This window comes from Spinacia oleracea, chromosome 4, assembly GCF_020520425.1.
Source record: "Spinacia oleracea cultivar Varoflay chromosome 4, BTI_SOV_V1, whole genome shotgun sequence".
NCBI lineage: Eukaryota > Viridiplantae > Streptophyta > Magnoliopsida > Caryophyllales > Amaranthaceae > Spinacia > Spinacia oleracea.
This window is the reverse complement of record NC_079490.1, coordinates 177,744,729-177,765,457: the sequence shown is the minus strand read 5'-3', so window position 1 is coordinate 177,765,457 and position 20,729 is coordinate 177,744,729. Positions and strand designations below refer to the sequence as shown.

At 33.0% G+C, this 20,729-nt stretch overlaps 2 protein-coding genes across 11 annotated transcripts; one reads left to right on the top strand and one right to left on the bottom strand.

Annotated features, from left to right (window-relative positions):
* Nucleotides 1–7,579: 7,579 nt before the first annotated feature.
* LOC130472206 (protein FAR1-RELATED SEQUENCE 5-like) lies at nucleotides 7,580–11,511 on the bottom strand. Its single transcript, XM_056842707.1, has 6 exons — nucleotides 11,016–11,511; nucleotides 9,899–10,328; nucleotides 8,904–9,474; nucleotides 8,216–8,499; nucleotides 7,652–7,885; nucleotides 7,580–7,589 (listed from the first exon to the last, which is right to left on the bottom strand). Exons 1-6 carry the CDS (start codon nucleotides 11,509–11,511, stop codon nucleotides 7,580–7,582), a joined length of 2,025 nt encoding a protein of 674 aa, XP_056698685.1.
* Nucleotides 11,512–11,970: 459 nt separating this feature from the next.
* LOC110805962 (SEC1 family transport protein SLY1) lies at nucleotides 11,971–19,856 on the top strand. 10 transcript variants are annotated; one of them, XR_008932476.1, is made up of 11 exons: nucleotides 11,971–12,131; nucleotides 12,233–14,212; nucleotides 14,680–15,150; nucleotides 15,286–15,358; nucleotides 15,912–15,981; nucleotides 17,210–17,269; nucleotides 17,589–17,659; nucleotides 18,660–18,764; nucleotides 18,846–19,027; nucleotides 19,152–19,246; nucleotides 19,570–19,856. XR_008932476.1 is itself a non-coding variant. In XM_022011594.2 (2 exons), exons 1-2 carry the CDS (start codon nucleotides 12,101–12,103, stop codon nucleotides 14,038–14,040), a joined length of 1,839 nt encoding a protein of 612 aa, XP_021867286.2. In that variant the 5' UTR covers nucleotides 11,971–12,100; the 3' UTR covers nucleotides 14,041–14,445. The 10 variants fall into 10 exon arrangements, 1 of the variants encoding a protein (XP_021867286.2); XR_008932475.1 differs by having other exon boundaries at nucleotides 18,652–18,764; XR_002538171.2 differs by lacking the exon at nucleotides 17,210–17,269.
* The last annotated feature ends 873 nt before the right edge of the window (nucleotides 19,857–20,729 follow it).

The following is a 20,729-nucleotide window of genomic DNA, read 5'->3' as shown; positions in this document are numbered from 1 at the left end:
TTAGTAAACCTTTTTATTCAATTAGTTAACTTGTACCATCCATTAGTTAACCTTTTTTATGAATTAGTAAACCTTTTTATTCAATTAGTTAACCTATCTCACAATAGTTAACCTTTTGCTTAAATTAGTTAAGTTTTTACAGCAATTAGTCAACTTTTTCCATTAATTAGTTAACCAAGTGTTACTTGTTTTATGAATTAGTTAACCTATTTCAGCAATTAGTTATCTTATTTCATCAATTAGTTAACTTATTTTTTAATGAATTTTTCCAATCTTTCATCATTCCATCAATTAGTTAAGTTATTTCATCAAATAGTTAACCCTTTCCTTTAATTAGTTAACGTTATACAGCAATTAGTTAATGTATTTCATCAATTAGTTATCTTTTTTTTGTGTGAAGGAGTTCCTATTTTTCATTTAGTTAACTTTTTTATGAATTAGTAAACCTTTTTATTCAATTAGTTAACCTGTACCATCAATTAGTTAACCTTTTTATGAATTAGTAAACCTTTTTATTCAATTAGTTAACTTGTACCATCCATTAGTTAACCTTTTTTATGAATTAGTAAACCTTTTTATTCAATTAGTTAACCTATCTCACAATAGTTAACCTTTTGCTTAAATTAGTTAAGTTTTTACAGCAATTAGTCAACTTTTTCCATTAAGTAGTTAACCAAGTGTTACTTGTTTTATGAATTAGTTAACCTATTTCAGCAATTAGTTATCTTATTTCATCAATTAGTTAACTATTTTTCTCTATAAGTGAACTTATTTTTTAATGAATTTTTCCAATGGTTTCATCATTCCATCAATTAGTTAAGTTATTTCATCGAATAGTTAACCTTTTCCTTTAATTAGTTAACTTTATACAGCAATTAGTTAATGTATTCCATCAAATAGTTATCTTTTTCCATGAATTATATAATTGTTTAGATAATTCAATTAGTTAATTATTTTGTTGTTGTTTTCTTTTCTTAATATTTTTCTTTTTTTTTTGTGTGAAGGAGTTGCAATTGGCAATGAGAATATATTGTCGCGATTTATATGTTGTGTCCAGTTTCCATAAGGACCGTATAAATTCGTTAAAGCGTCGACGACAAGAATTATCAGACAGTCCAGGATACAGTGATCCTGTGTTTTTGGAGATAATTGACTCAATTGTTGCCTATGCTGAACACTTGAGAAATGAAAATAATGCTGTTGATGATAATGCTCCTTCTCAAGCTGTTGATGGTGCTGCTGACAAGGGGCCAATTCAGGAGAATGCTGGTGCTGCTGACAAGGGTTCTGGTGATAATGGACCTGGTGATAAAGGGCCAATTGAGAAAAATGTTGAAGGTTCTGGAAATGTTGCTCCCCAAGATGCTGAACCTGAACGAGAAGCTAGGAGTTTCTATAGCAGTCTTCCCATTGGTTCTGCTACAGAAGAAGTCTTCTGCTTATCTGAGTTAATGGAGAGATTTCCGAAGACCCTTGGTCGTCTGAGGAGACTGGAAAAAGAAGTAACTGACTTCTGTTTCTTGGATGATGAGGCACTTGATCAACGGTAAGTTAACAATTAGTTATCTTGTGAGATGAATTAGTTAACTATATATGTCATTTAGTTGAGATTTTTACATAATTTAATATTTTCCTTATTTATTTGTTTTAATTTTTGTGTAACAGGGCTGATGTTTTTATTTTTGGGATGCTCCACAAAATAAATAGGGAGGAAATGCAATGTTTGATTCCTGAGGAATATATCTTATCCAACATTGTTGAGATTTGGTCTATTCTCTTGAACAAAAATCAGTTCATGTTGAATAAAGAACAAAACAATTTCTATTTTGGTGTTGAGTACACGGTTAGTTTCTATTTTATGTAATTTTTTTTATTAATGTCCTTTACTTTTTTATGTTGTATCGTTTAAATAATGAGTTACTTATTTTTTTTACATCAATTAGTTAACATTTTCCATTAAGTAGTTAACTTTTTAACTTTTTAAATCATTTAGTTAACTTGTTCTGACAATTAGTTAACCTTTTCAAACAATTAGTTAAGTTTTTCCATCAATTACCTACACTGTAAAGTAACTAGTTTTGTATTCATTTCAATTAGTTTGTGGTATTATTAGTTAATTTTTGCTATCAATTAGTTAACTTTTTCTATCAATTAGTGAACTTTTTCTATCAATTAGTGAACTTTTTCTATCAATTAGTGAACTTTTTCTATCAATTAGTTTCCCATGAATTAGTTATTCTATTAAGGTACCTAGGTTTGTATTCATTTCAGGTAGTTTGTTGTACATTTAGTAAACTTTTTCTATCAATTAGTTAACCTTTTCTATCAATTAGTGAACTTTTTTTATCAATTAGTGAACTTTTTCAATCAATTAGTTAGCCTTTTCCATGAATTAGTTATACTATTAAGGTACCTAGTTTCGTATTTACTTCAGTTAGTTTGTTGTACAATTAGTTAACTTTTTCTATCAATTAGTTAACTTTTGCTATCAATTAGTTAACTTTTGCAATCAAATAGTTAACTATTTCTATCAACTAGTTAACTTTTTCCATGAATTAGTTATCCTTTTCCATCAATTAGTTACACATGAAAGTACCTAGTTTTGTATTCAGTTCAGTTAATTTGTTTATACCGTTTTCTAATTAAATTTGGTTTTTTGCTTATGCCAGAGGAAGCTTGAAGGTGCTCTTAAGACGAAGTCAGCTGAATCTCTAAATCAAATTATTGATGAACTTATCAATAGTTGGAAATATTGGGTGCAAATCAATGACCACAGATTCAATCTGAAAAATGTGGGAATGGTAAGTTGGTATTTTGGTAGTTATGCCTTTATATGTAATAGTTAATTTGTGATATTAAATAGTTAAGTTTTTATATATTTTAGTTTGATTTTTCTTACTTTTTTCCCTTGATTCATTTGCAGTTTTTTCTTTCCCATTATTTACCAAGAACACCTCTCTCTGTTGATTGTCAACATAAATCAGAGAAGTCTTGTCTATGTTGACAACATAATTTGGAATAAGAAGATTCATGATGATTATATGGCAATGGTGTCATTGCTTATTGAAGCATTTGCACAGTTTCTGCTAGAGATTGGCCATGCGGCTGCTGCTGATTGCTTACATTTTGAAATGTCAATTCTGGACTTTGCTGGGAGATCAGATAACCCTGATCATGTAGATTGCGGAATTTTTTTGATGACAGCAATGCAGTACTTTAATGGCAAAAATATTCCCATGGACCTTTCCTATGTAAGTCTACTTTAGTTAAGATTTTCAAGCAATTAGTTTATCTTTTCTAGTTTCAATAGTTTCAAATTAAGTATTTCATGAATTAGGTAACCTTTTTCTTCAATTAGTTAACTTATTACTTCAAATAGTTAACCTTTTTTCAGTTAGTTTACTTTTTACATTAATTAGTTTACCTTTTGCATCCATTAAGCTTTTAACAATAATTAGTTAACTTTTTCCATCTATTAGTTAACTTGTCCCATCAATTAGTTATCTTTTTCATCAATTAGTTATTGTTTTAACTTTTTAACAACTTTTTCTATCAAGTAGTTAATCAATTTAGGTAACTTTTTACTGCAATTAGTTAACTTTTTACTACAATTAGTTAACTTTTTACAGCAATTAGTTAACTTTTTACAGCAATTAGTTAACTTTTTACAACAATTTAATTAACTTTTTACTGCAATTAGTTAACTTTTTATAGCAATTGGTTAACTTTTAACAGCAATTAGTTAACTTTTTACTGCAATAAGTTAACTTTTTACAGCCATTAGTTAACTTTTTATAACAATTAGTTAACTTTTTACAGCAATTAGTAAACTTTTTACAGCAATTAGTTAACTTTTTACAACACTTAGTTAACTTTTTACTGCAATTAGTTAACTTTTAATAGCAATTAGTTAACTTTTAACAGCAATTAGTTAACTTTTAAATTTATTAGTGAACTTTTTACAGCAACTAGTTAACTTTTTTAATCTATTAATAAATCTATTTTTTGTTTCATACAATCAGTATTTAGTACACATACATTATCTTATATATTATGTTTTTATTTCAGCGCGGTACAAGGACAATGTTACGGGCTAAGATTTGTTCAACCTTAGTCCTTTCTGATATGAATGAAATTCGGCTGATGTGCTGGAGGAAATGGAATCATTCAACATGATTAAAGTTGGTATTTCCCATGCTGTTCGTGATCGCCGAAAGAAAAAGAAAGAAGAAGAAGAAAGATAGAAAAAAGAAGCAGAAGCAAAGAAGAAGCTAGAAGAAGAAGAGGCTGCAAAGTTGAAACAGCAGGCTGATTTAAAAAAGGCTGAAACTACAAGGAAAAGGTTAGAAACAATTGCAAAAAGAAAAGCAGCAGCCCAAGAGAAGCCAGAAGGAAATGACAATGCTCCTTTGAGAACATACAAGTCATCAAGGCGAATTGCCAAGAACAACGAACCAGTGGTAGCAGCTGAAGCAGTGCCAACAGTAGAAGCAGTGCCATTCTCTGATATGGATCAAAACAAAGCTACTGTTGCACCGAAACAAAAGAGAGCAAAAGTTGTTCATCATAAGCCACCTTCCAGTTAATCAGTAAACTTATCTATCAGGTTGTTTTTAGTTGTTATTTAGTAAACAATTTATATGTGAATATTTTTATTAACTGCTTTGTTTGGTTGATATATTTTGAGAATAGGTGCTTTAAAACAGAAATTTAATCTTTGAATATTTTGGGCAAGTAGCTCTTTTGGTATATATATATTAAGTAGGAGCTTATTTTGAATTATTTACTTGATATATTTCATAAGTATTAAATTCAATTAGTTAAATATCAAATTCAATTAGTTAACTAATTGATGCAAAAAGTTAACTAATTGATGGAAAAGGTTAACTTATAGATTGTAAAGGTTAACTAATTGATGCAAAAAGTTGACTACTTTTAGGTTAACAATAATAGTTAAACTTTTGAAAATAAAATCAATTTGTTAACTTATTAAGGGAACAAGTTAACTAATTGATGGTACAAGTTCACTAATTGATGAAAAAAGTTAACTAATTGTACAACAAACTAACTGAAGTGAATACAAAACTAGGTACCTTAATAGAATAACTAATTCATGGAAAAGGCTAACTAATTCATAGAAAAAGTTCACTAATTGATAGAAAAAGTTAACTAATCGTACAACAAACTAACTGAAGTGAATACAAAACTAGGTACCTTAATAGAATAACTAATTCAGGGAAAACGTTAACTAATTGAGGGAGCTTATTTTGAATTATTTACTTGGTATTTTTCATAAGTCAGTCAATCTAATTCAATATATTATTAAGCATTAAATTCAATTAGTGAAATATCAAATTCAATTAGTTAAAACTTATTAATGAAAATAGTTAACTAATTGCTGCAAAAAGTTAACTATTTGGTGGAAAAGGTTAACTAATTGATGGTAAAGGTTAACTAAAGAGTGGTAAGTTCAACTAATTGATGCAAAAAGTTAACTAATTTTAGGTTAACAATATTAGTTAAACATAGTCATCCTGCATATTGTGACGTCAACAATAATTACAGTAACTTGACTTTTGAAAATGAAATCAATTAGTTAACTAATTGAGGGAACAAGTTAACTAATTGATGAAAAAAGTTAACTAATTGAGGGAACAAGTTAAATAATTTTTATAGAAAGGTAACTAATTGATGGAAAAAGTTAACTAATTGATAGAAAAAGTTAACTAATTGCTGAAAAAAGTTAACTAATTGATGGAAAAGGTTAACTAATGCATTGTAAGGTTAACAATATTAAATAATTGAGGGAAGAAGTTAACTAATTGCTATAAAAAGTGAACTAATTGCTGTAAAAAGTTAACTAATTGTAGTAAAAAGTTAACTAATTGCAGTAAAAAGTTACCTAAATTGATTAACTACTTGATAGAAAAAGTTGTTAAAAAGTTAAAACAATAACTAATTGATGAAAAAGATAACTAATTGATGGGACAAGTTAACTAATAGATGGAAAAAGTTAACTAATTATTGTTAAAAGCTTAATGGATGCAAAAGGTAAACTAATTAATTGCTGAAAAAAGTTAACTAATTGATGGAAAACGTTAACAATATTAAATAATTGAGGGAAGAAGTTAACTAATTGAGGGAACAAGTTAACTAATTGCTGGTACAAGTTAACTAATTTGATAAACACTAAATTCAATCCAATGTCACTAAAAAAGTTGTTCTTTTGGTGTAAAAGTTCCAAATTCTGTAGGTGCTGTTGACGATGTCCTTATCTCAAAGAATCCTTTTTTTCTTTTACTTCTTCCTTTTGTCTTCACTAGTGGTGGATTTTCAACTATTATTTGTGGTGCATTTGATGATGATGATGATGTAGACGGTGCTATGTTGATTGTGGTTTGTTGTGCTTCAACATCGTCTTGTGCCTTTTGTGCTGCCTCCTTTTCTGCTGCTTTTTCTTTTTCTAGAACCTTATTTATGCTTTCGTTAGCATGAGCATAAGCCTCTTTAAGCACCTATTAGTTAAGATTTAAAGCAAACTAGTTAGACTCTTGAAGTATTTAGTATTTATTGTTATGTATTAGTTAAATAATAGTTATTTAAAACCTTTTTAGCTACATCACTCCCTTGACATTTAATAACCAAGTTGTACAAATTTCTTGCCATCTCATAACGCCATGGAGTAATTTTTCTCTTTTTTGTTCCATTATCTTCTCTATGTTCCATTCTCTTCCATACTTCACTTTTTGCAAACTTTGTCCACCTTTTTGAAATGTATTGCTCTGGAATGTTGACAATAGAATGTATATGTAGAACTCGTATTGCATGGAAACATAGCCATCCTGCATATTGTGACATCCAAATATTAACTAATTGATGAAAAAAGTTAACCAATTGATAGTAAAAGTTCACTAATTGTTAGAAAAAGTTAACTAATTGATGAATAAAGTTAACTAATTGTACAACAAACTAACTGAAGTGAATACAAAACTAGGTACCTTAATAGTATAACTAATTCATGAAAAAGGCTAACTAATAGATAGAAAAATTTCACTAATTGATAGAAAAAGTTAACTAAGTGATGAAAAAATTAATTAGTAGATGGTACAAGTAAACTAATTGATGAATAAAGTTAACTAATTGTACAACAAACTAACTGAAGTGAATACAAAACTAGGTACGTTAATAGTATAACTAATTCATGGAAAAGGCTAACTAATTGATAGTAAAAGTTCACTAATTGTTAGAAAAAGTTAACTAATTGATGAAAAAATTAATTAATAGATGGTACAAGTAAACTAATTGATGAATAAAGTTAACTAATTGTACAACAAACTAACTGAAGTGAATACAAAACTAGGTAACTTAATAGTATAACTAATTCATGGAAAAAGCTAACTAATTGATAGAAAAAGTTCACTAATTGATAGAAAAAGTTCACTAATTGATAGTGTATGTAAAAATGCAATTAGTTAAGAGCATTAACTAACCTGATTCTTCGAAGTTCCTACAAGTGCATTTAATGGAATTTGTTGTTGGATCAAATGCTACATAATGGGAAGTATGTTCAGGCCAAGATTCATGTTGCACTTTGTAACCAAAGAAATTTCCATTGATGTAGTTGACATTTGAGATGCAACCCATTGCATACTTGAATTCTTTTTCAAAATCTCTAAACAATGTAAGTGTGTAAACATTTGCCGCATGTTTTATCATTCCGACCATTGGAAAATCAGATTTAGGCAAAGCATTTCCACAATCATATTCATTTTGATCTTCTTGATATCTCCAACGATCCACTGTTGCTCCAAAAATGTGAAAGAATTCTGTTAGTGAAGTTGATTTGTTCCCTTTAAATCCAATAGCATTGTTAGTGCTCTCACTCCTGTGTAACAAGATTGAATTAGTTAAACATTTTATTTAATTAGTTAAGCAGGTACAGGAATTAGTTAAGCAAACAAAGGAACTAGTTAAGAAGGTGAAACATTTAGTTAAACATTTTGTTTAATTAGTTAATCTTTCTGATTAATTAGTTAAGCAGGCAAAGGAATTAGTTAAGTAGATGAAACAATTAGTTAAACTTTGTGAAGTATTCAAAGCAATTAGTGAAGTATTCATAGTAATTAGTGAAGTATTTATAGCAATTAGTGAATTATTCTGAGCAATTAGAATAGCATTAAAAAAATTAGTGGACTTCTTTTATTTAAGCATTTACCTTTGTGAAGACAATATTCCAGCTGAGAAAAAATCTTTGTTCAAAGCTGTATACCATTTTTCTTTTATTGTATAGAGATTTGTAAACCAATCATGATCTTGAAGGTTATACTTAGTAATCATGTCAAACCAAGTGGTTTCAAATTCTTCTTCATTGTAACAACGATATAAGCACTTCTTGAATGTGTCTTTGAATGTATTGTCAGCTTTTAAGTCTCCAAATCTTGACACAACATTCTTTTGTAAGTGCCATAAGCATAATCTATGTCTTGTATTAGGAAATACCTGCAATTTTTTTGATGAATGATGTATTAGTTAAGAATTTAAACTATATAGTTAAGTCAGAACAGAATTCTGTATTAGTTAGGAATCTGAAAATGATGCAAAAAGTTAACTAATTCATGCAAAAAGTTAACTAATTCATGCAAAAAGGTAACCAATATATTATTAAAACAAAAGTTAACTAGTTCATGCAGAAACTTATCTAATTCATTGCAAAAGTTAACTAATTGATTCAAAAAGTTAACTAATGTATGTAATAGGATAACTAATTGATGGAAAAAGTAACTGATGAATGGATATCAATTTAGTTAAACTTTTCAACTCATTAGTTAAAGACTAGTAGCAAATAGTTAACAATTTTTAGCAATTAGTTAACTATAAAACCCAAATAGTTAATACACTCTTACTTGTTCAATAGCATTTGCCATTGCTTGATCTTGATCTGTAAAGATAGTTATAGGTGCTTTGCCTCCCATAGAGTCCAGAAATGTTTCCAATAGCCACACAAAAGTGTGTGTCTTCTCATCAGCAATAAAAGCACAACCAAACATCACATTACTCCAATGGTTGTTGACACCTACAAATGGCGCACAAACTAAATTGTATTTGTTTGTTCTGAAAGTTGTGTCAAAGACACAGACATCACCATATATGTCATAATCTTCTTGCATCATTCCATCCCTCCAAAACATGCTTATTACTTGGTTTGCCTCGTTCACCTTTACTCGAAAATAAAAGTTTGGATCTTCTTCTCCTCTCTTAATTAACATGTTCACAACTGCTTGTGTATCTTTTCCTTCTAGTCTTTTCATTTTCAATCTACTTGTGAAATTCATGTGGTCAACTAATGTGTGTCCAACGACCCTTGCGTCGCCAGCTTCATTACACATATATCTATAGGAATCTGCTGGTGTTATTCCTGATAGTGTGAGTCCTTCAATTACTTTTCCCTTTTCTTCATCAATTTTTCTTTGTGATCTGGAAATGATGCAAAACGTTAACTAATTGTTGTAAAAAGTTAACTAATATATGCAAAAAGTTAACTAATATATGCAAAAAGTTAACTAATATATGCAAAAAGTTAACTATTTGTTGTAAAAGGTAAATAACTAATATATTATTAAAATAAAAGTTACCTAATTCATGCAAAAACGTAACTAATTGATTGAAAAAGTAAACTAATTGATGCAAAACATTAACTAAATGTTTTAAAAAGTTAACTAATGCATGGAAAAGGTTAACTAATTTATGAAAAAAGTTAAGTAATTGATGGAAAAAGGTAAGTAACTGTTTTATCTAGTTTATTATTAAAACAAAATTATTTAAACGCTTAAGTAATTAATGTCAAAGCCTAACTAAATTTCTTTAATGGTTAACTAATTACTTGTATTTTGTTTTGTACCTTTGAAAGTTTTGCAGTGACTCTCTTGTTAAGGCATGATTGTGTTCTATAACATGATGAAAGACTATAAACTTTCCATCCTTTTGTAACTTCAATCGTATAGATGCGTTGTACCCTGTTCTAGTAAGGTTTTGCTGCCTTGCGTTCTTTGACTGCTCTTTCTGTTTGCTCTCACTTGATACAGTTGCTTCTTCTTTCTTTGTGTTCTTTGTGTTTTCCTTTCTCTTTCCTTCCTTTGAACAACAAAAGTATCTTTCCTTTATCTCTCCCGTTTTTTGATCTCTCCTTAATGTGTTTTTTCTTATTGAAAATCCAAGAAGTATTGAATGTTTGTCATAAAGTTCATGTAGTTCATCTACAGTGCCAGTATATCCAGTCAAAGGTCCTCTAATATCATCCTCTGTTAAATCGTTCCAAATATCTTTTGAACCTGTAAAATGAACAAAAGTAATAATTAACAAAAGAAACTAATTAGTTACATAATTCATGAAATTAGTTAACCAATTGAACTAATTGAGAGAACAAGTTAACTAATTGATGATAAAAGTTAACTAATTAAGGGAACAACTTAACTAATTGATGGTACAAGTTAACTAATTAAGGGAACAACTTAACTAATTGATGGTACAAGTTAACTAATTGATGATAAAAGTTAACTAATTGATGATAAAAGTTAACTAATTGCTTCAAAAAGTTAACTATTTGGTGGAAAAGGTTAACTAGTTGCTTCAAAAAGTTAATTGATGATAAAAGTTAACTAATTGCTTCAAAAAGTTAACTATTTGGTGGAAAAGGTTAACTAGTTGCTTCAAAAAGTTAACTATTTGGTGGAAAAGGTTACCTAAATGATGGTAATGGTTAACTTAGTGAAAAATGAAATTTGAAAAGTAGCTTTAAAAAAAAATAGTTTAGTATTGATATTAATTAGTTAAGTTCCTTTATATATTATTTAGTTTATTATCCAATTAGTTAACTATTTTTACCAGTTAGTGATTCTTTCAAAGCAATTAGTTAACCAATTTGTTTAGTTTTTTAGCCGCTTAGTTAATTGCACAATCTAATTAGTTACGACAAGTAATCAATTAGTTAACTATATTCATTAAATTAATTTTAAAACCTGAAAAATAAGCAGATGTTGTTTCTCCTGTTGTTGCAGAACTTGTTTCAGATGTGTTTTCCTTTGTTCCAGAACTTGTTTCAGTAGTTACTTGCTGCAATGTTGTAAAAGCCCTTTGATTAGGGTTATCAAATTGCGCAGAAGGTTGAAATCGAGAAGGAGGATGAAGATCGCTTTGATAATGGTTATCAAAACGGGCAGGAGGTTGAAATCGAGGAGGAGGATGAAGGTTGCTTTGGTTAGGGTTATCAAATCGCGCAGGAGGTTGAAAACGAGGAGGAGGATGATGGTCGCGAGGTTGAAAAATCGGTGATGGTAAAAATCGAGGATGTTGAAGGTGGCGAGGTTGAAAATTCGGTGGTGTTAAAAATCGAGGAGAATGTTGAAGGTGGCGAGGTTGAAAACTCGGTGGTTGAAATTGTGGCGGAAACATCTGTGTTGGTTGTTGAAATTGTGGCGAAAATAATGGTGGTGGTGGTTGAAAGCCGTCGGCCATGTCTGATCTGAAATTTGTCGGCGGTGATTGTGGCGGAAATATCGGTATTGGTGGTTGAAATTGCTCATAGCCGCCGTCGCCCATGTCGGATCTGAAAGTTGTTGGCGGCGATTGCGGCGGAGCAAGCTGAATAATTTCGCGAAATTAGATTAGGGTTTGAGAAAGGATGTCGCTGTTGTGAAGAAGGAAGGAAGAAGGAGGAAGGAGGAAGGAGGAAGAGAGAGAAAGAAAACGCGCTGTTTCGTATTTATGTGGCGCGTGAAGGCCACGCGCGCGTGGGGGAGTCAGCGGACTGACAGGCGCGTGGCCGTCAGGCCGCATGACAGAAAACGCGCTGTTTTTTTAATAAGTAGATACCAAAAGTGTATTTACTAAAATAACTCAAGTGTTCAATTATAGAACAGAGATTCCCCATCAATCTAGTGGTAAAAGTCCGTACGGAGCTGGAGTAGTTTTACTTGAATTTTGGCGGTGACACCCATCTTGGTGTAGCACACTAGCACTTGAAACAAAATCCCCCTGCTCCCCATTCTGATCAATCACACTCGCCTTCATCACCTCAAACCTCCATTTTCCCCAATTCGCAACAATGTCTCTCAATCTTCGCCAAAAACAAACAGGTAAATTACTCATTTCTCTCCAAATCAAAACCCTAGAAACCCAAATTCATTCCAATTCAATCTGATTGCATAAATTAATTGTTGTTCTTTTGTGTTTGCAGAATGTATAATCAGGATGTTGAATCTGAACCAACCGGTGAATTCCTCATCAGGAATGGCAAACGAAGAGGTCTACAAGATCTTGATCTACGATAAATCTTCCCAAGACATTCTCTCTCCTCTCATCCATGTGAAAGACTTACGCAAGCATGGCGTCACTCTCTTCTTCCTCATCGACAAACCCCGCAAACCCATTCCCGACGTTCCCGCCGTTTACTTCATCCGTCCAACTCCGTCAAATCTTCAACGCGTGGTTGCGGATGCTGCCGTACCTCTATACGACACATTTCATCTCAACTTCTCATCTTCGATTCCTCGCCCTTTGCTGGAGGATCTTGCATCTGGACTCCTTAAATCGAACGACGCCATTTCTAGGGTTTCCAAGGTACATGATCAGTACTTGGATTTTGTTACTTTAGAAGATAACTTGTTTTCGCTTGCATTTAGTAATTGTTATGTGCAATTGAATGATCCTAAAGCCGAGCAGAGGGAAATTGAGGAGATTATTGAGAATGTTGTTGATGGGTTGTTCTGCGTTTTGGCTACATTGTCTGTAGTGCCGATTATTCGGAGCCCTCAAGGAGGGGCTGCCGAAATGGTGGCTTCCTCTTTGGATCAGAGGCTTAGGGACCATTTATTGTCTAAGAATAATTTGTTTAGTGAGGGTGGGAATTTTGCCTCGTCATTTCAGAGGCCGGTTTTGTGTTTGTTTGATAGGAATTTCGAGTTGGCTATGGGGATTCAACATGATTTTAGGTATAAGCCGCTTGTTCATGATGTGCTTGGATTGAGGCTTAATAGGGTGAGTGTGCAAGGAGAGAAGGGTGGCATGAAGTCTTTTGAGCTGGATGGATTGGATCCATTTTGGGTGGCAAACGGAGGGCTAGAGTTTCCGGAGGTGGCAGTTGAGATCGAGAATCAGCTCACCAAGTATAAGAAAGATGTGGATGAGGTGAATCGGAGGACTGGTGGCACGAGTGGGGCAGAGTTTGATGGGACGGATTTGATTGGGAACACAAAACATTTGATGAGTGCAGTCAACTCATTACCTGAGTTGACAGAGCGAAAGCAAGTGATTGATAAGCACACGAATATTGCGACTGTGTTGTTGGGTGAGATTAAGGAGAGGTCGCTCGATTCTTATGCTAAGAAAGAGTATGATATGATGGTAAGGGGGAGTATTGATATGAATGAGTTGATGGGTGTGCTTAAAGGGAAAGGGTCCAAGATGGATAAGCTCCGTTTTGCTATTATGTATCTTATTTCTTTGGAGACCGTCCCACTATCTGAAGCAGAAATGGTGGAGACGGCACTCAGAGAAGCTGAGGTTGATACTAGTGCATTTCAGTACGTGAAAAAGATAAAGTCATTGAATGTTCCGTTGACTTCTGCTAATGCTGCAAGCAGAGGTAACATAGTTGGCTGGGCTGGGAATCTCTTGGCTGCTGGTATGAAGAATCTTATGTCAGGTGACAGTCAGCTGGCATTGGCAAGGACAGTTGAAGCTTTGATGGAAGGAAGACCTAACCAAGAGGTTGACTCCTACCTGCTGTTTGATCCTCGAGCTCCTAAGTCTAGTTCTGGTAGTCATATTAGAGGACCATTTAAAGAGGCTATTGTATTTATGATTGGGGGTGGAAATTACGTGGAACATGCAAGTCTGCAAGAGCTTGTGTCCAGACAGCAGCCAGCCAGGCATATTATATATGGAACGACAGAGATTCTCACTGGGGCTGAGTTTGTTGAGCAGCTTACCTTACTGGGAAAGAAAATGGGATTGGGGGCTAACCTTGCTTCTTCAGCCCATTGATCAAGTTCATCTGCTTTTCTGAAAATTGGTGAACTTCTTAGGCTTCTATGCCATCTATTGTGCAGGGAAGTCAAACTGAGCGAGTATACAGAGGATTGTTTGAAGAATTAGTCATAGTCAAATACGGTGATATGTTGAAGAGGTTACTAGACAGCTTAATAGTTTTGTAAAAGTGAGTAGTACTCTTCAAGTCTTCAGTTTCAATATCTTCTGATGTATCTGTTTGCGGAAAGATTACATATTAGTTTTTCTTCTTGCTTTCATCATATTATTCGTGTATTCTTTACATCTGGAATTTTTCTTGATTCTAGCAATCTCATTGCTCTGATAACTTGGCTATCATTTCTAGCTTTAAAGGTTGTTCTTGTTGATGTTTTCGACTTAATGAAACTCTCTCTTTGGATATCCATATGTTCCTTGTTTGCATGCTATCTTCTTGATTCCTCTTTCAACCTTTATTGTGATATTCTGTATGCAAACCTAGATAAGAGTGTTCTGTACACCTCTGGTTTCTTCCTTTAAGATTGTTGTTAGTCAGAAGATTTGTGAAAATGTGCTTCATCCATTAAATAATCAATTGCTTAGTAGAGGCCTTCCTAGATAACATTGGACCTGATTAAGCTGTACTTTTGGTGGCAGCATCTGTTTGGAGGTCTATGGTATTGTTGAAAGCATTAATACTACACCCTTTAAAAAGCAAGGAATGGTGTTTTACTATTCATCAAATAGTGAAGTGACGGATCCACCCTCACATTCCTTCACGTTTTCATTTTGTCGTTATTCTTACAGACAGTATAATCACCTCTTTGCCCTCATTCCCAGATTTCCCCAAGTGCCTTCATCCTTTTCTTCTCTCCAAGTGCCTTCATCCTTTTCTTCTCCCCTACTGATCCGCTGCCTCTTTGCTTTCTCTGAGATTTCCTCCCCTTCCGTTTGCGAACGCTACCTCTCATCTCTCCTCCGCCCCCTTAACTTTTCTCTCTCCTTTTCAATAACCTCGGATCATCAGCAAAACGTCGCCGACCACCTGGATCTCTCGCTTGGTACTCTCTAGTCTCTCCTTTTCTGTTTCGCTTTCATAGCAGTGAGAAGGAAATTGATTTCATCAAGGTAATTCCTTCTCTCTCTCTCTCTTTTTTTTTTTTTTTTTAATAATTCAGCCTGTAATTAGTAATGATGGTCTGAAGTTGATTGGTTGCTATTACTTGATTGATTGTCTGTAATTACGACGCTTTTCAAATTCAGGATCTTGTTGCTGTTTTATGGAAATAAATTGGTAGTTTGACGCGTTGAGGAGGCGATTTCCCCCAAAAGTCAGGTAATTGTTTTCTTTTATTCATTCCCCAGAAGTAAGTATTTGTAATTTTTTTTTTTTTTTTACTTGAGAAATGTATTATTTGGAAGTGTATTGCATTGTATGTTGGAAAGGGGAAACAGATTTCATCATGTAAAACCCAATGAAGAAGCAAGTTATGGCAATGTAAACGCTTGCAGAAATTCCTAATTTTCTCCTACAGCCTGCAGTGTATGACCACCCATGTGCCCTTCTATGTCATATCTGGAATAGATCATCAGATTACAGGAAAACAAGAAACATGATAAGAAACTTTAGTTGGATGGAATTTTAATTAGTTAGGAATGTTGTAAGGAACTTAGCAAAAGTTTGGATATGATACCTTCTGGTTTTTGCTGGTGATTGATGTAAGATGATGATGTTTAAATTAATTTTTTAGCAATATATTTGGGAAATAATATGTTCAAGCGTTCTTTATGTGCTTAAATTCTTTTGCTGATTGTTGCCAAAAAAAAAAAAATCTTTTGCTGATTATTGTGGGTTGCAATTGAATTTTTTTGTGGGGCAATTCCAACAGGTGATTTTAGAGAAGTGGCTATTAATCCACTGGGTTGCATTTCAGTGCCGATTATGGGTTCATCCTTCAGGTAACTGTACTATATTTTGGTTACCACAAAATTTGTTTCCTCAATGTTAATGTAAGAACTGAGTGTTGCTGGAGTGTGATTACATCTGGTCTTGAAGAGGCGTGTGAAACCAATAGAGACGAGATAAGCAAAAAATGCAATCTTTTTCTTATCTTGCTGTTCAATAATTTCTCTGAATAATTGGGGACTTGAAATTCGATTATTTGACATTGATGTGGAAAAATTGAAGCTTTTTTATGCTTCTTTTATATAGTAGGTTGGGAATTGGAATTCTGCACGGGTTAGGTAATTATATGGTTTAGGAAAAGATCAAACTGATTCGTCATTGTCTAGAACCGCAGCCACCCGTATTAACAATTGTCATTAAGAACAACACTGATAAATACAATTAAGTTACGGATAAGTTTTTCGATTTTGTTGACCGAGTACTGGCTAGGGGTAATGATCTCAACTGCTCACCTTCACACCAACACTACCTATAAGAAGAGGGTACTGCTTTTACTACCAGCCAGAGGTGGCGAGCAGATAGGTTACTTGGCTATGTTTTTACCAATTTTAAGGTTCATGAATTGCTGTTGGAGCTAAATTTCATGTCCAAATATGAGTTACCAAAGAAAGTAATCCAGCATTCTCATTCTCTCTGGTCTTTAACTCTTTAACTCTCAGTTGTTTGAAACTAGACCAGAATTAGCAAGATCACTAATGCGCGAGGATGAGGGCGACTATCCATTTGGAAGTAGTCATAACCTGCCGTTTGAGATTATAAACGCACACTCTCTTGAGTCTTTCCGTTACATTGGTATTGATCCTGATGTTTATGAATTATGAATTTATGATCACTGACTAGGAAGGTTCATAAAGAGATTAGTGGTGCTTCCTTATATAAACTCCACTATATACCTTTATCAGGACTTCTTCAGAGATTAATCTTTTCTTATATAGATTCCCTTGGATATTTGTTACACTCAACTAAGAAATTTTGACGCCTAGGCCCTAGGCTTCTTGGAAGTTAGAACTATTGAACTGTTGCACGTTCTTATCTCATAAAGTAGCGTACTGAGTACTGACTGACAGTGGAAGCAGGAAAAGCCTAACTGTCAGTGTGATGTGTGCAATCTTGCAGAGAGAAAGAATTACGCTTATTATTTTCTGTGTATAATGGTAAATCATTTGGAAATTCACTCTTTTTTGGGAAACTAATCATATGCAATATCCAATGTCCTAGCAGTAGTTGCTAAGATTGATGTCTGCAGTTTGGAGTGGTTGTGGCGGACGGGAAAATAGGAAGGTAAATTTGCACGCATTGAAGCCTAACTAAGTTGGGGCAACTTTCTGTAATATATGAATTCTCTTTAGATAGATATGACGTAATGCTTGCATTTCAAAAGATATTAACGTCTTGTATACTTATTCCATTGTCCGCGAAATAGTATTATTCTGTATCTCAGTCGATGATGATCAATGGCCAGTTAATAGACTTAAACTTTTGTGTTACTTGAAAAGAATCTATCTATCTTCTTCCACAGTAAGATATTGGTGATCTTTTTAAATGAAACTGGTGAAAGTATTGAATCTTATTTAATAATTTTATATTTTTTTGCATGAAGAATCAATCAGTGCTAATCCGACTCAAGCTGAAAAGGAGGAGGTTGATTCTTGTTCAATATATGTTGGCAATGTGAGGCAATTTCTATCTTCTTGGTATCCTTATTTCTCTTGATATTGATATTCTTTAACTTATAAAATGTCAGTGTGGAAATGTGCAAGCTTTGATTAGATTTACAATTAACGTGTGTGAATTTTGTAGTTGAGTGTTAATTTAGATCTCTTTCTCTCATTGTACAATAATGCATTAATGGATGGATTGCGTTTCATCTCTCTAAATTATCTAGGTAACCTGAGCTATGCAGATACTGCAGAGTCGCTGCTGGGATTATAACGTCATTGCTTTCAAGCATTAGTAGAACCTTGTTTAAATTCTCTCCATATGCAAACGACAGTTCACATCATTATTTTGTTACATCTGAAAATTTGTCAAATATTCTAGAATAGGAATAGATTAAGATTATAGTTGGATTTTTCATGCTTTCATTTTAATGGAGTGGTGAGACAGGATGAGGAAAATGATGGTGGACTCTTTATCACAAGTCATTGGGACAATGTGACAGAAATTCCTTGCAGGGAGTTTATAAAACTTGTATCGATGTGTTTCGAATCACGACTAAGTATAGGGATGTTAACCGGTATATTGCATCAAGTTCTTGTAAACTAAAGAAAGGTTATGTTTTGTAACTTCAACTCTCTCTAGTGTTTTTGTGGCTACAATTTCATGTAGGAAATGCCAGTGGAAAGATTTGCTTGTCTTTGATTAGTTTAGTGTACCCCGTGACCTTTTATTGTTCAGTTTGGCATGAATGTTGCTCAGAAGCACTTAAAGAACTCTTCAAAATTTTGGTTTGGTGTATGTTTACCTTTGTTTGAAGAATTTGATTAACAATTTGGAAGGGGAGAATGGCTTAACTCAGTATTTGGAGTAAGACCTTGAGGGCATGAGAGCGTATCAGGCGAGACTAGAGGGATTTATAGAGGCCCAACAAATACCTTACATGTAACCCCTTGTGATTGTCTTACACGAAGGTGGTTGGCGTGTATTAAGCTGCTATTACTTAGTTGTGTAGGTAATATCTGCTTTTGATTGACGGTTTGGGAGGGGATATGCAAGCCTCTTAGTTAATTACCTATGGGGAGGAACAAATGTTGGTTTGGCACTGGCCATTCCAATGGTAAGCTTTCTGTAGATATTGGGTTCTCAATTTTATTAGCGTAAGTAGTTAATTTGACAAGGAAATTGCTCTACATTTCAGGTAGCTAGGATATATCTTCCCTTTATGATGTACTCTGCGTACGCAAGGAAGAATTAGCTGCAGAAGATATGCTCCAAGTGCAGAGCCATATGTCCAATTTGTCTCTGGTTCTTTGGCACATCGTTAGCTTGTACGGTTGTAGCACATGTTATCCAATTGAACTTGCTCACGCTCGAATGCAGGTGCTTATCCTTTCATGTTTTTGTAGATTACTGATGTACAATTTTTTCTACCGCGTTGTGTGAATTATTGTAACTATAATCTGTTGGCACTCAATTTTGAATCTGCCTTTTTATTTGATTATAGGCATTCAAGGATACTGGAAAGGAGCTCCCTGGTGTATTCTAGACCCAAATTAGGACTTTCGAATGCTAAAAATACAACCACTTTTCAAGGCAAGTGTAAGTTCATCTTGGCTTTCATGTAACCATTGTGGTCTCGTATTACATCTCTATTATCCTTCTTGAAATTTCATACTACTGCAACTAAACCTCAAAACCTCTTTGCTTTACAAATACACGAATACATGTTTAGTAACCTCCACCAGTTCCGGAATGCGTTAAGGAAAGAGCACCCTAAAGGGAAGTAAATGCCTACACCATTAGCATTTAGTTGAAATGAAGACAATGAGTTAGCATAAGGCCACCTTTGAACTTACTTTCGAATATATTTGTTTTGCCTCATTTCTTGTATTTTATTTAATTTATTTATTATGTACTTGCAGGGAAGCTGAAATAAAACAATGAATGAGAAGAGCAAGACCAGGGTGAATGTTCAAAGTTTGTAAGTATAGAGATAGTGCTAACTGATTTATGCTTAATATAAATAAAAAAAAGGGAAAAACTCCATTTTTGGTGTAGTTACAAAAATAGACATTTGTACTCAAGAGATGATTTTTGCTCTAGGTCAATGATGCCTCTAATTTGATTTAGGAGCCCTATCTGTGGAGTTGGATAGTTTTGCAAACTACTTTCATTTGTATGCTATGGAGTATAGAGAACTATTCATGTAGCTCGGGACGTCCAAGAGTGTTAATTAACTTTGTCTTGATTGACGGGGTTATATCCTGTCATATATGGTGATATAGTTTACACCCATAAATAAGAAATTCAAGTGAGGAAGAGACACGAGGTGATAAAATTCAAATACTACTTCCGTCATGGAATACTCAAAACGCTTTTCTTATAAGGTCGTTCTGGATTACTTGCAACGTTTCTAGAAATGAAAACTTTTATTAATATTATATCAATTTCTCACTTATTCAAAGATTCACCTATATCTCTACTCCCTACAAAAAATAATATTAAAAAATTCCACTATCTCCACCCATATCCTTTTAAAAGTTTGATACACATCTCACTACCTATATTAAAAAATACTCCACTACCATCTAATTAAATAATAGGTCAATTATAATGCATTAAATTCTATGTCGGTCAAATCGTTTTGAGTATTCTGAGATGGAAGGAGTATTTTTTAATATGAAGTTAATAAAAAACTTGGTGCGGGTCATTTTTACTTTAGCTACTTGATATTATTGTGTATGCATTAATATGAAACTTGCGCTTATATATGAAAATAATACCAATAATTAACTTATTTTCTATTGTATCAATAAACAACCATCTCTTAACTTGTTCACAATCTCCAAATAATTTGCTCCGAATTCTAACTAAGTTTTGCTATCTTGGTGTGCGTCGTCCAACAACTAGTATTGTAAGAAGTTGAAAACAACATTTCTGTAATGCTGCAGTAAAACGACTACCAACTATTGTAAGTTTGAGGCTCAAATTGGAAAGTAATAGTTTTTCGTATAGATATGTAGATTATGTTTGAACTTGTTAATATTGTTGACCCAACCCCTACACCTAAGATAACTACTAA

Coding starts and splice junctions, on each gene's coding strand:
- LOC130472206 (XM_056842707.1), bottom strand. CDS start 11,511: ATGGCCGACGGCTTTCAACCACCACCACCATTATTTTCGCCACAATTT. Junction 8,500..8,903: donor TGGCAAATGCTATTGAACAA/GTAAGAGTGTAT, acceptor AAAAAATTGCAG/GTATTTCCTAATACAAGACA. Junction 7,886..8,215: donor GGAATATTGTCTTCACAAAG/GTAAATGCTTAA, acceptor CTTGTTACACAG/GAGTGAGAGCACTAACAATG.
- LOC110805962 (XM_022011594.2), top strand. CDS start 12,101: ATGTCTCTCAATCTTCGCCAAAAACAAACAG. Junction 12,132..12,232: donor TCTTCGCCAAAAACAAACAG/GTAAATTACTCA, acceptor TTGTGTTTGCAG/AATGTATAATCAGGATGTTG.